Below are 13,768 nucleotides of genomic sequence, written 5' to 3' on the forward strand. Positions count from 1 at the left end.
ATAGAGGTTAAAGTAAATGATGGAGCTCAAATTTATGAAAACTTTTTTGTCTAAGTAAGGCTAACATCACCAAGGAATCGACTGTTAGTCAGAGTAGCTGTGTATAGAGTTTATTAATTCCTAGCAGTACAATCTCTGAAATTAACTCATCAGTTGCTGCTTACATGGTATTAGTTTGTGCCTTTCCTTATGGTCTTAGCAGGCAAAAAGGAAAAAAGAACAACCCACGACAGCTGAATAATAACCAAGTACATAAGCTCAGATGTTATAGAACATTAGGATGGGCTCTGGCTTCTAGTTTGGAACATGTTAATGCTTGGCTAGTCTGGTATAGGCTGAAGAGCGTTGCCTGCACTAATCTCTGTAGCCTAATCTGTGTATTTCATTGAATTAAGTATTTAAACTTAATAGTTGAAAATAAGACTGGAAAGCAGGTCTTGCTCAGCTTTTTTTATTTGGGCATTTGTTGGTAGACACACTCACAAAATTGTCTTTTTCTGTTGGGGAAACTATAGCTGTGTCTGGTAAAATAGTGTAATCTGATCACAGTTTTTAAACCAGCAAACTTCTCTGGCTTTACCACACCACTGAAAATACAGTTAAGCATGTTGGCTATGTATGCGTTTTATATATATAGTTATATGTGCATATATATATATATGCATTGTTGATTGACTATGCAGTGCTTCTCAACTCCAAGTTCTTGTGCTAAAATGGGTGAGGTTGTTCTGAACTGAAAATTGCTGCTGTTGTCTGGCTTGTTTCTGATGCTGCTAAGTGAAGTACCCTTGAGGCTGTTTTCTTGAGGATGTGTGTTGGTTAAGTAGTAATTGATGGAATGCTTTAATTGGCATTTGAATTATATGGGATAAAACTTCTCTAATCTTTGAGTGAATACTTCAATTTCTGAGTTAAGGCCTGTTAATGCTTAGAGTTTGTGAAGCAGAACATTCCTTGTCCTAGAGTTGTTCTGTGGATACATGGGGAACTGATGGTTTGAATCCAGTCTGGGACTGTGAAGGTAGATAAGAGCATGTTGTTGATACTATATTTAAAGTACCCAATTACTACTAAATTGACTTTTTCTTTCTTTCTTTCTTTTTTGCAGGCTGGAGCTCTTGATTTATTGAAGGAGCTTAAGAATATTCCCATGACCCTTGAGTTGCTACAGGTATGATTTTCTTCTTGTTGTTATGTTGCAAATATTAACTCCATAATGATGAAGGTGAAGCCAGCAAATTTGGAAGAAGGTTGCACTATTAAAGTTGATTCCTGTGTAGAAACTCCTTGGAAGAATCAGTGTTGTTATAGGGTAACCGGTCTTATTTCACTCTGGTTTATGGCACTTAAGATAAGCGTTTTCTTCCAGTAGCAAGCTCTTAAAGCTTATCTTTCTGTTCAAGTTGAAAATAGTGACCTTTGTCATTGACAGAGGGGAAGAGCTGCTTATAAACTTACCCTACATGTAATCTTAGGTTCTTATTAGCACAAATGTGATGTGTTTCCTTCCTTCTGAAGGATAATGCACCGATTACAGCTGATACCTTCTTTTCTTATGTAGTTAGTTCTGGATTTGGATTGTAAGTGAGGAGAAGCATAGTTCATACCTTCAGGCAAGTTGTATTTGACCATTTTCTTCCCCTCCTTTCCACCCCCCCCAACTCTGAGTAGTGTATTTCTTAAGGTAATTATACTACTCGTTCTCCTCTTCTTTCACTCCCCTGGGCAGGAGTGATGGTGTGGTACAATCTCTCTCACTTGCGTGCATACTCTCTCTAATTTTGCTTATATCTACATCTCTAACACCGTATTTTATATATTATTTATAAAATCTTTCAAAAAGTAACTCAGTGAACTTTATTTGCATGTTAAGTTTCAGAGTTTGTCATGTAATTCGTCAATGAACAACTTTTGTTCCAAAGTAACTAGATATTTCCTATCTCTGTGAAAATTTTCAAATGGCAGAGGTAAATGTAAGACCTGATTGCTGTGGTAGCCACTTAAATTGGAAGGGGCCGAAAAGTAACTTTTTTTTAAGTGACAATTAATGGTCACAGATACAGAATTAGCTATAAAGTTCAAATCTGAAGTGTCAGTAGCAATGTCATTCTTGACGTATGCATCCTATATATTTGCAGAATGTATTTAGTGTGTTATTACTAATACTGTTTGTGACAGAAAATAGGAATTTGAAAGTGTCACCTTCATGCATGAATGAGCATGGCTGATACGACACTGCAACCTCCTCCTTCCTTAAAAAAAATCTGAAAAAAACCCTCAAGCCCCACACAAAACCACAACAAAATCCAGAAAAGCCCTCTGCTGACCTGATTCTTTTGAGTTTCTTTGTGCAGGTCTTAATACAAAGTATTTGTGTAATAATGGTTTTTGCCTTTGGAATGAAAAATCTCGCTGCAAGTGGTCTGGGAATTCTGTAAACGCTGCTGTGCAAACCTGTTCTGCTTAGTGTGAAGAATGAGACTAGAAGGAGAAGCTTTACACAGAACAGCAGAACAATTTTACCCTTGAACCATGAGGATCTGAAGAATATACAAGTAGATAACTTATTCTTTTTTTTAGTTGCAATGAAAACCTTAGTAATGTTATCAACAGAGGAGGACTCTTAATCTTGCTAAGTACAAACAAACTCAACTGTCTGCCTTTTAGGGCACCTGTGTGACCCTCAATTTATGTAGTGTTGCATATTAATTCTGTCCAGCTTTCTATCCTACTTGAAAGAAGCTTATTTATTCCCATCCATATGACAGGTACCTGTTTTTACAGCGAAATAATATTTGCAGTAAAAGATTGTTTTTAATCTCTATTGGGGTGGGCACCATATGAGTTTGTAAAGAAGATTTCTCTGTGTTACAGTAGGTCTAAAGGGATCAGGTATTTTAGCATACTCTTGCATGGTAGATTGACTGTAGCTTAGTTAAGAAGTTCTTCTTAAGTATCCGCTGCTGTATTCAAAATGGTTCCACTGCATAAGATTGCACTAGCAACATGTTTAGACTCAAATTTACGTTGTTTTTGTTGAGAGTTTTATAAATATGTGAAGTCTGCCATAAATTTTCTATGCTAGTCTCCCAAATTTGCTTAAGTAATGGAGGACTCGGAGCAACAGTTGAAATACAAAGTAATCATACACATCACTCTGGTAGTGAATCATTAGTGTGCTAATGTCAAGAAAGGCGATGATCATGAGAAGGTGGGAACGCTAACTTCCTCTGTGTAGATTGAGGTATCTATTGGTGTGTTTGAACTGATGAAACGCAGGACACGAGTGAAACACATACTTCCGCACCCATTTTTAAGCAGTTTTGAAAGCTGGCTACACTGAGAAAAGCACTGCGAGCTGATACAATAGCTTCATTATTCCTGTGTAATAAGAGCAGTGATGATTTTTCCCGCAACACGACTGTTGCTTCAGTCTGAGCTGGCGAGGTTCTCTGAACAATTTACAGGTATGTGGAACAGGAAGGTGCACATCAGTAGTCTGGACATGTGCTTGTGTCTTGTGTCTTTCTTGCCTGATTTTTGTCACAGAAAGCTGAAGTGGTTACAGACAATAATATGATTGTGTCATATCTAACGAGCTTTATGTAAGCAAGCTCATCCTTGCTTAGCTGGGCAGGGAGCCAGTAGCCTTCCTCACACGTGATTTATCCGGTGGTCAGAATTGCAAATCTGTTCAGCAGCCGCACAGTATTAAAGGCATCGTGTCCCTGGTGACAATTGTGGGTAGCGTTCAGCTAAACAGTGGGTGAGACAGACGGTCTTTATTTTAATGAACAGGTTTTACTGGAAATTACACATACGTATGCAGAACTAGGCTGTGATGTATGGTCCTTGTTAATGACTTCTTGCCAGTTTGCTGGTGAGCTGGGGAGACCTGGGGACCTGGAGGTGGTTGTTCTTCAGGGGTTGATTTGGCTCTGCTTTGGTCCAGGTGCTCACCAATTCTCTGTACTCATACTTTCTTACAATTTAAAGTTGGTAACACCTCTGCTTGCTTCAGTGGTTGCTTTTCTTCCCCAACTATGTTACTTACATTCTCTCATTTGATCTGGTTTAGAGAAGAGTAGCTGCCACCATATGCTTTGGTTTGGTTTCAGTCATAGGTTGCTTATGTTAACTGTTGCTCATACCAACTGGAGGCTGCTTGGCCTACAGCTTGAATGCTTCAGGGGCGAAAACAGCTGTCTTATGCTGTCTCTGAGCCTCTTTACTCTCAGAAACCGGATGAAAAGTGCTCTAGAATGTGAAGTGGGGAAGAGTGATCCATTAAAAATGCATTTTGGACAGAGTGAGGAAGGTTTTCATATACCTGCACACTTATAAACTGGCAGAGAGTTAAAGCAGTTCCACAGGTTACGCTGGGCTAGGCAAAAATACCGGAATTTTCCACTTAAAATGGCTCTCACAAGACCAGCTTTGTAGGCTGGAAGACTGAGGAAATTTCAAATGCTGACAGCTGGTTTGTCATTAAAGCACAGTCATTTTGAGAATATAACACTGATCTTTCGTGATTACCTGTGTCAGTTTGCAGGCAAATAAATTGGTAGATCGTTCCTTCCTCTCTTTTTAGGAGAGGCCAGACCAAGTGCTATATAAAAGCAAACAAATGAACTATGTTTATGTACTGCCTTAAGAAAAACAGCAGTTTAGACAGTCACCATAATCTGTTTCTCTTGTGTGATCAGAGGAAGAAATTAATTTATCCAATTAATTTTGAGTTTTGCTTGAGTTTTTGAGTTTTACTTACCTAAGTAATCTCTAAGTTGGTGTCTTTCCTTTTTGCTGATGAGAGTAGGCCATGGTTGTACCCAGTTATCAGTGGAGGGTTATTTTTTTTTTGTAGATACATTTTTCTCATTCAGATATGATGAGTATTTTATGGAGTTCCTTTATTGTCTGAACATAATGTCCAGAGTATGTGTTTAATATGTCAAGAGAGTTGGCCAGTACTGTTAGTCTGAGTGAGCAGAGTCCATCTTGAAACACTTTAGTTACAGGTGAGTAACAATCTGTTTTCTTTAATTCAAAATACATGTTTAGAGCTGATGCTCAGACCTAAGGTTATTTGATGTGTTTCCTTTGCTGAAATAGATACTGAATATTTCAGTACATTTCCAGTCATTTAGCACATCCATGGTGCCCTAAAAAGTGTTGTGTGGGTCGTAAGGAGTAATTTACAGGAACAAATCATTTCCATTTTTAGCGAGCTACAAAGATTTACATTTTCCTTTAAAGGAGAAGGAAATTTATGATGAGCTACTGCAAAAGTAAGTAGAATAATTTATATTTAGTGAATCCTCTAAATAGTAAATGCAACAAAACCAAGCATCTTAAGAACAATTTAAAAAATTTAGTCATTAACCAAAATAGGAAATGATAAAAAAATACTTATTTGTGTTGTTAAACACTTTTCTCTTCTCATGAAACTAAGTGTGGAAGTCTTCTACTTGTTAGATTAACATGTTGGCCAGAAGTTTTCTAAAATGAAGCTTTTGTTGCTGATGAGCTAAATTTATGTCCTCATCTTCTGAGTCTTAAAAGGAATGGATTGTAAATTAATCTCCTCTTCACTCTATAGGTGGCAGTAGTGCCAAAGATTTAAAGCCTGTCACTGTCTTGGCCTTTTCAGAGGGGTACGCTGGTCTTACTGTTTCTATCTGAAAGCAGAACCCTCTCTGCTTAAGATTTTAAAGAATTTCAGTATTGCCAAAATTATTAGGAATCTAAAATGTGGCCAGTCCCAACTGATATTACAGCTTCTTCCATAGGCACTACACGGGAATTCAGTCACTGAAGCTTCTGATCATGCCAAAATATAAATACAGTAATTTCTTCACAGAAAAATAAGGTTTTAAGGCTAGAACCTTTGCTAAAAATTTTACATAACATTAAGATGTACATATGATTTTCTCATTGTTAGTTGTTTTGAATGTCATACTTAGTTTAGGTAAGTAGTTCTGCAGAGCTTTTTGAAATGGTTTGGGAGCAAAAATCTTCTGACTGATTCCCCTTAACCCTCCTGCCCCACCGCACCCTTGGCCCCAAACTTCTGTGATGGAAACAAATGGTAATACTGTTGTATTTGTTTTTAAAATGTCCATGTTGTTAAAATAAGTTTTGTAAATGCTTGCAGCATTTCATCTTGAGATTCCTAAAAAAAAAAAAAAAACTCAAAAGCAAAAACAAAGAAAAAAAGATACTTTTAAAAAATGATGTCAGAGTACAACTTTATATATGTTTACTTGTTAAATTATCTTCACGTCACCTTTTATAGTGTATATTTTTATTTCTCTTGCAGTCTACCAGAATTGGAATGTCGGTGAATGCGATACGCAAGCAAAGCACAGATGAAGAAGTTACATCTTTAGCAAAATCTCTTATCAAGTCTTGGAAGAAACTGTTAGGTATGGTGACACAAACTTTTATTTCCCTGCTCTTGCATGTTTTAACTGTATGCAGTCTTGATGCAAATCCTTGACACTGCCTTGCTTTAGACACATTTGTGCTCCTGTGTAAGTATTGAAACTTTCTGTACTGATGTAGTTGTTTTTTACTCTTTGACTATCACCAGTGCATTACTGTGAAAGTGTATTCAGAGGAAAAAGTTGATATATTTTTATTGGGGCTGGCAAGCAGTAGGAAGTCAGCTTCTGTGACATGACTCATTCCTGAAGTCTCACTGCCTGCTGTTGAGCTAGAGTGACTGTACTGCAGTACTAAGCACTAACGAACCTGTTCTTGACTATTTCCTTTGTCAAATATAACAGGTACTCTGAAGAGCTTGTACAAAATCTCATATGAGAGTGTGGAGGCTTTGAAGTTTGGTTAGAAAGTGATTTGTTAAGACAAAAAAAAAAAAAGGGTAAAAAATTGATGTTAAAAATCTGTTAGAACTTACAGGTAGTGAGAAATAGACCTGCACTTTCTAAAACCTTCATAGTTTTAAACAACTTACTAATTAGCGAGTTAATACTTCTTGTTTAATTTCCCTTCAAGCAATCAACGTGCTTAATGAAGCCTTCTTATTAGCAGGCTTTTATTCAAGCGTATTTTGTAGTACTTAATTTTACTGTATTTGAAAACACTCAAATTGTGTCCAGATATTTTTTGTTCATACACTGTGCTGTACTCTATTTCTTTGTATCCAGTTTTAGGTAAACTGAGATTTAGGAAGCTTAAAATTTTGAAATAGAAAACAGTTTGTTATTTTCTACTGTTTCAAATATTTACCATTCTGTCTAGAAAAATATGCTAAGTACCAGGAAGTGTTAGTCCCCTGCCATTTGAAGTCAGCCTCATTTTTATCGGTTATGAAGTATTTTATCAGATACTTTATTACTCTCTTGTAAATGGTGTACAAATGACTTTGTATCCATCCAACAGTATATGTATGTAGAAATGGACAATTTGTGACAGCTTTCAACTTCTATATTCTAGTAAGAAGCAACAACCTCTACAGCAGGCATTTTGTAGCCTGCCTTTAGAAAGTTAGATAATACGAATTAGGTTAGTTTTAGTAATTAAATTTAGATAGTACTAGATATGCTGATAAAATACTTTTAAAATCATGGTAATTACTTGTATTATAAATTAAATGCATGCTTTATAAAGGATCTGATTAGAGTTCACTGGTAAATAGTGGAAATTATGTACTTTTTATGTTTAAATTTCCACTTAGAACTTGAAGTCCAACTGTATTATATCCAGTGCATGAAAGTGGTAAGATACATAAGTAGAGAAATGGACTTGCGTATTAACTTGGCTTACTCTAAAGACTTCTAAAAGCAGCAGCTGGATTGAGTGACCTAGCTCTCAAGTTATTAATTTAAGTTAAAAAGAAGGTCCTATTAAAGTTGTTGTAGTTTTTTTTTTTTTCTCTAAAGTTCAGATTTTTTGATACTGCAACTTAGTTTAGGCAGCAAAGTAGAGGAAATACTCTTTTTTCCCACAGAATTCTCAGCTTTTGGGAGTACCCTCAGATACTGCTTTTTGGGAGGGGCTAACCCTTCTGGTTATCACTGTCCTTTGAGCAAAGGAATTGCTGTTTATTTTTTGAGACAGTAAAAGTAGCCGTCTGTCTCATTCTTTTTAACACAACATCTTAAGTCAGTCAAACTTGTCTTAATAATTTGTTACTTACAGCTGACTGATGTTTAAGTGTTCAAACATTGTGAAACACGGGGAATATTATTCATGCCTGAGGACCAGAGGGTGTTCATGCTGTAGAAGTCTGGAATAAGACCGTGGTGCCTGATGGTCATGGCAGGTCAATCTGGGTGTAGGCTGCTGCTGAAAGGGGTGGTCCTGGCTTGCCTTCTGCACAGGTGCCTCCTTGCTCCCTCCCACCAGTAGTACTCAAGTGGCTATCCAGGAGGCCAGACCTGGGAACTGACCAGTTGAAAACCAGTCATGTTGTTAATTTCTTCTGGCTTAGATTGCAACTGTATCAGTTTCTTGGTCCAGCCTGTTTGCAGTTACTCTTTCCTGCACAGGGATTGCGGCCGTAACATACAGCTGGGGAAAGGTGGACCTTCCCCTTTTGATGGCTTGCCACATTCAGATTAAGACAGTTGGGAGATTCTACCTAAGGCTGCTTACCTCAGGTGAAGTCAAACATGTGAGGAACTGGGAAGTAAATAGCAAATATTTGACATTAATCAGAACTGAATACTTTTTCTTGAGACAGTGGGTATGTGACCTTTGTTTATGCTCTAATTTTTGTTACAAGGCAGATATTATTGCATGTACATTATTGTGTGAGGTCTTGCACAGTTGTGGTTGTGCACTTATTACATAAAATCAAATTATTCCTGAAAGTACAGCACTGCTTGTATTCAAAACTTATGTAGTTAAGTTTTCCTTGATCATAATGTAGACTATATAATAAAGTGTAGTAGGGCAAATGTTTCACCTCTCGTTTCACTGCTCAGTAATTCATTAAACTTAAAATCTCATGTCTGTGGAAGATAGGGTATCTGGTCTGTATGAAGTATGGGTGGGAATCTTACAAAGTACTCTTATTCTGTTTTATCATTAGTTTTGACTTTCTCAGAAGAATACGAAATACCGTATGTTGAGCTGCTTGAGAAATCAGTTTCGATTATGCTGTTTATAGTGCATGTAAAATGGTATGGATCAAAGATGGCAACAGAAGTGGACAGCTGTTAATCGTACCAAGCATTGTACTCAGAGATCTGAAGTCTTGTGAGTTATTTTTATAAATGACATTTTGAATTTAGGCAAGAATCGTTGACTGTTCAGGCTGCATGTACTGTCTAAGTTGAATGCTATTGGAACTTACGTTTTAAGAATGCATGGGAAACATGAGAAGAAATCAAAGGAAGGTTGTGAATCACCAGATGTTTATGGCTTGACCAGAGCCATGCCAGGTTACCTGTGGTTTTTCCAGGGGGGTTGGGAGCTGCCCAGCAGAGGGCTTGCAAGCGTTGTCTGAAGTGACTCATTGAGTCAGCTACAGTGGCAGATCGCTTTCAGATGTTGCTGTGAGAACGTTAAACCACACAGCCGAGTTGGTCACAATTTACATACGGAAGCGAGTTCTGCTCTCAGAATAAAACACTGTTCAGTTATAACATGGGATTTGCAAAGAACAATTGTTTTGCCAAGTAGCTGAGTATATAGAGTATGCTATGCACATAATGAATCTATGCATACCCATTTAGGTTATGAGGTGTGTTCCTTTATATTAAACAACAACAACAACAAATTCTTCAAGGAATTTAACATTCTCCATCACAAATAATTACTTACTGAACTCTAAGAGTACAGTGAAAAAGAATGTCCAGACCTCTAACAAAGTAAACTTAACTCCAGTAAGTTTATGTACTGAACTGGAAATGCTGAATGATTAGACAATAATCTTAACATTAAGTGCAAGCGTGATCATCTGTTGTCAGTAATAAAAACTAAAAATGGGGCCACGAACATTTTGAAATGCCTATTTCAAAAAAGTGCATGCCTGAGTAATTTTATTTTAAAAGAATGTTTAAGTGCTTAATGTTGTTAAGAGAAGATAACACCAGCCAGACTTACCGAAGTGTTTTACTCAGATTACTTTGTTCTTACAATCCTTTGTTATTTCGAACCTGAGTTTGATTCTGCTGGAGCAAGCTGGTACAGTCTAGGGCTATCTTACAGGTATGTTAATGCTGTCATTAGGTAAAGCTGTTCAAGGACATCTAGTAACCTCCTGGCTTTGCTCAAAAAAATTGTTATTGACAAAATGAGTTCCTAAGTTACAGTTTAATAGTGTTTAAGAGTATTCTTGTTTACTATTGATAAGAGGAGTACATGTCTTTGTAAGATAGAAAGTAGAATCAAGTGCAAAAATGATTTCAGTAGTTTCATTTCCATTTCAGGTATGACCTGTGGAAGTCACCTCCTGTCAAATGTGTATTTGGACTTGTCCATGTACAATTAGTAGATCTATAATTTGTTAGGATTATCAGTGGAGCGATAATAACACATGATGCAAATCACATCATCCTCTATAGGAGAGAAAACATCTATAACAAAGAAGTTAGCGTCATGTTCTTTTGTCACTTATGACAAAAAAGTCTTTAAAAACGGCAAACAGTTCATGATTTTGTTGTTAATTTATAGATTTTTAGATATTATTCCTCCCTATGCTACTACTAGGAAGAAGTTTTTCGGATCTTACCTTCACATCTTACTACATCTTGCAGATGAATTGCTGACAAGTGTAGCTGCTTGTACATCTCAAGATTATTTTGGTCAGGGTCTGGAAAAAGGGGCCTAAAGAATTATTAAATATGAGGGTCATTGTTAAATTAATGACTATGCTATCTGTTACCTGTTCTCATATCTCTTTAACTTATTTAAACTGAATGCTCAGAACTTTCCAAGTTTTGGTGGTAATATCTGAATCAGTAACATAAGATAACCCACTAAATTAAATTCTCCTGTGCTTCCAGGGAATAACTAGCCACCTTTCATTAACATTTCTGAAAAATTCTTACTTTAAAAAATTTTGTAATTTAAAGTTAAATTTATAAATTAATAACATTACATCTTTTTATTTTCTAATTTTTTTCTTGCTAGTAGCAAATGTTTTGAGTTCACTTGTAATATAATTAGAAGAATCTACGATGAAGCTATTAATGGCTTCTAACATTCAGATTAATTATGTTATCTCTGGCCGTATATTATTACATTAAAAATTTTGTTCTGGTAACAAAGAATACTGTCATGTCATGTTTTACCCTGGAGAGGTTATTTCACTGGAAAAGATATAAGTATCTTTCAAAGTAATTGCAAGTTCCAGATAGAAACTGCAACGCAGTAGTCAGAATTTAATAGTCTTATTCCAATGGCTGATAGTCAATTCATGTTACCAGCTTGTTCTCTGTATTTTAAAGAAGCATTAATATAAATCAGCTTATCATATTAAAAAAAAAAAAGCTTAGATATTTTTTTTTATGGCCTTCTGAAGCTGCAGTAGCTAAAACCATGAAGTTAGTTTTCAATCCTAAAATTGATTACAATTTAAATTTGTTTCTGAAAAAAAGTTTTGGTAAGTTTTAATAGCTGTACGAAGTTGAAAAAGTAATTGTGCCTTCTTAAAGCAACTTGTAATTTAAATGATGTAAATATTTATGATGTTCTATAGACTTCCTAACGTGAATCACTTGCTCATTGGAATTTTTAAATATCTTTAACAGAAGGGCAATTTTTTCCATCTTGCTTTGTTAGAATTTCTGTGGTTGTTTGTAGTTTCCATTAGCTGTCATTTTTCCTTTGTGTTAGAGTCTGACCATTGAATGTGAAATAAGTTAATTAGTAAGGACTTTTAGTTTCTCAAGGATAATTTCTTTTCCTTTCTCCAGAGGATAGTTGAAACGCTGTCTAGCAGGCTGTTAATTGCATTCTGTTCTTTTGCCAATACAGTATTTTAATAAAATAAGAAATCCTTATTAACGTGTGAGTTTAAGAATAAATACTGCTTGACACCGGATCTCCTCTCCTCGGTGCTTTCCAATTTATGATCCGTAAGAGTGAATGACTTAAACACTTAGGAGACTATTTTGAGCAAACAGAGAATATTGTTAACTTTATTTTCAGATTTCTGAAACTGGATTAAACAAAAGCGTCTATAAACTCTTCTCTAAGTGATTAAAGAAGTTGTAGTTTTGAAGACATATTTGCTGAAGATGGTCCAGTTGTCTCAGCTGTTGAAGTTTGACCTTGGTTTGAGAAATGCTTGCATAGCCAGATCTGCAGGTGTAAGAAGAGCTGTGCTTTTACCTCTTGCTTTATTCCCCCTGCCTCATGTATACCCTGCCCTCCATAAGTGAAAGAAGCAGTCAGGGTATTGGCAGATGTTCTCAGGTGCCTGCCTTCTCTGATGAAATGGTGCTGGGCTAAATGGAAGTGTTTGATAAACTAGGTGCCAGCTATACCGTAGTGGTGTATTTGATACAAAATAAGCAGGAGATACCTAGGTCAGGTCTGAATTTGACAACTTGTGTGCCAGAAAAAAATATGGAGGTAAATGGGCTGAAGCAGAGCTCAGCTCTAAGGTAGATATGCTGCTTTGCAGAACCTGAGCTGTACCCCAAGATACCCGTTTGATCTGTTTGTCTTAAAGCTTCTGACAAAAATCATTGTGTACTTAAAAAATGATGAGGGTAAATGAGATTACATGCATATTTAGATATTTTTTAAAATTATATATCATGTAAGTGTTTGTGGCCATAGAGAGTAGTCATGTGAATATGCATGTTAAAAATGGGATTTGTTTTCTTTCTCCGAGTATTGTGCACTTTAGGTGTCATAGCAAAGAACTTCCGTGATCCATTCAGTTTTATAGCCTCATTTGCTTTCTTAGTGAAATTACTTTTTGATAAGTAATACTTGATTGAATTGATATCTTTATTTAGGATTTTTTTGAACAACACCTTTAGCTTATTAAAGACCATCAGGTCAAGTGCATAATCTATTGTGTTTAATTTTCCTTTTTTCCTATAATGGAGAAATTTATTAAGGATTGAATACAAAGTTACAAGCAGTGGGTGAGGAAATCACCAAACTTTTAAGCTCTTGAAGGCTGGGGAAATATTCTGGAGAAGTATCTTTGCGTGCTTGCCTGGTTCCTATACTGTTTTGTAGGTGTGTCTTTTTAGGTACAGCTGGAGACAGGATAGTAGATGGGTGCTTGGTCTGATCCAGTACAGCTGTCTCTGTGATCTCCTTTTATGATGATGATTTTTTAACAAAGTGCTATTTCATTTGATAAATTCCTTAACTCAAAAGTTAAGGAAAGGATCAAAATCCTGTTCAGTTTAATATCTTTTCTGTGTAGCTTTAAATGTAAATTGTTCATATTAAAAATAAGCCAGTACAGTAATTTTCTGCTCTCTGGGGGAAAAAAAAAAGCTCAGCGCTTGAATAAGAGACCTGAATTTGTGTGTTCCATACGACCAAGTTCTCCTGAGAAATGTGGGGATGGTGCTGTTCTGGAAATGAGGGTACTTTTAGATACTTAAACAAGGATTTAGATACCTAGTTCAGAACATCTTCGTGGAAAGACTGAGCCTTATCAGACTTCCCTCCTTTTCTTGTTCTGTTTTTAGTTCTTTTTAAAGATTGGAATATGTGGTTATCCCAATAATATAGTCTATGGATTTAGAAGTGTAATGACAGCTTCATGAGGGCTTAGAGAGAGGAATTCACAAAATCTGTCAGTGAGTGATGCCAGTCTCGCTCG

General features: G+C 36.2%; 1 protein-coding gene across 2 annotated transcripts in view; it reads left to right on the plus strand.

Annotated features, from left to right (window-relative positions):
- Positions 1-13,768, plus strand: part of LOC309592890 (acyl-protein thioesterase 1) — a 47,973-nt gene that overhangs the window by 24,454 nt on the left and 9,751 nt on the right. The window contains exons 9-10 of one of the 2 annotated variants that reach the window (XM_082316857.1): positions 1,109-1,171; positions 6,320-6,425. In XM_082316857.1, coding sequence (XP_082172983.1) covers positions 1,109-1,171; positions 6,320-6,425 — 169 coding nt within the window. Of the gene's footprint in view, positions 1-1,108; positions 1,172-6,319; positions 6,426-13,768 lie in introns of those variants that run through there. The other variant, XM_082316853.1, reaches the window with a different exon arrangement.

This window comes from Platalea leucorodia (genome assembly GCF_965183815.1).
Source record: "Platalea leucorodia genome assembly, chromosome: 1".
NCBI classification, from domain to species: Eukaryota; Metazoa; Chordata; class Aves; order Pelecaniformes; family Threskiornithidae; genus Platalea; species Platalea leucorodia.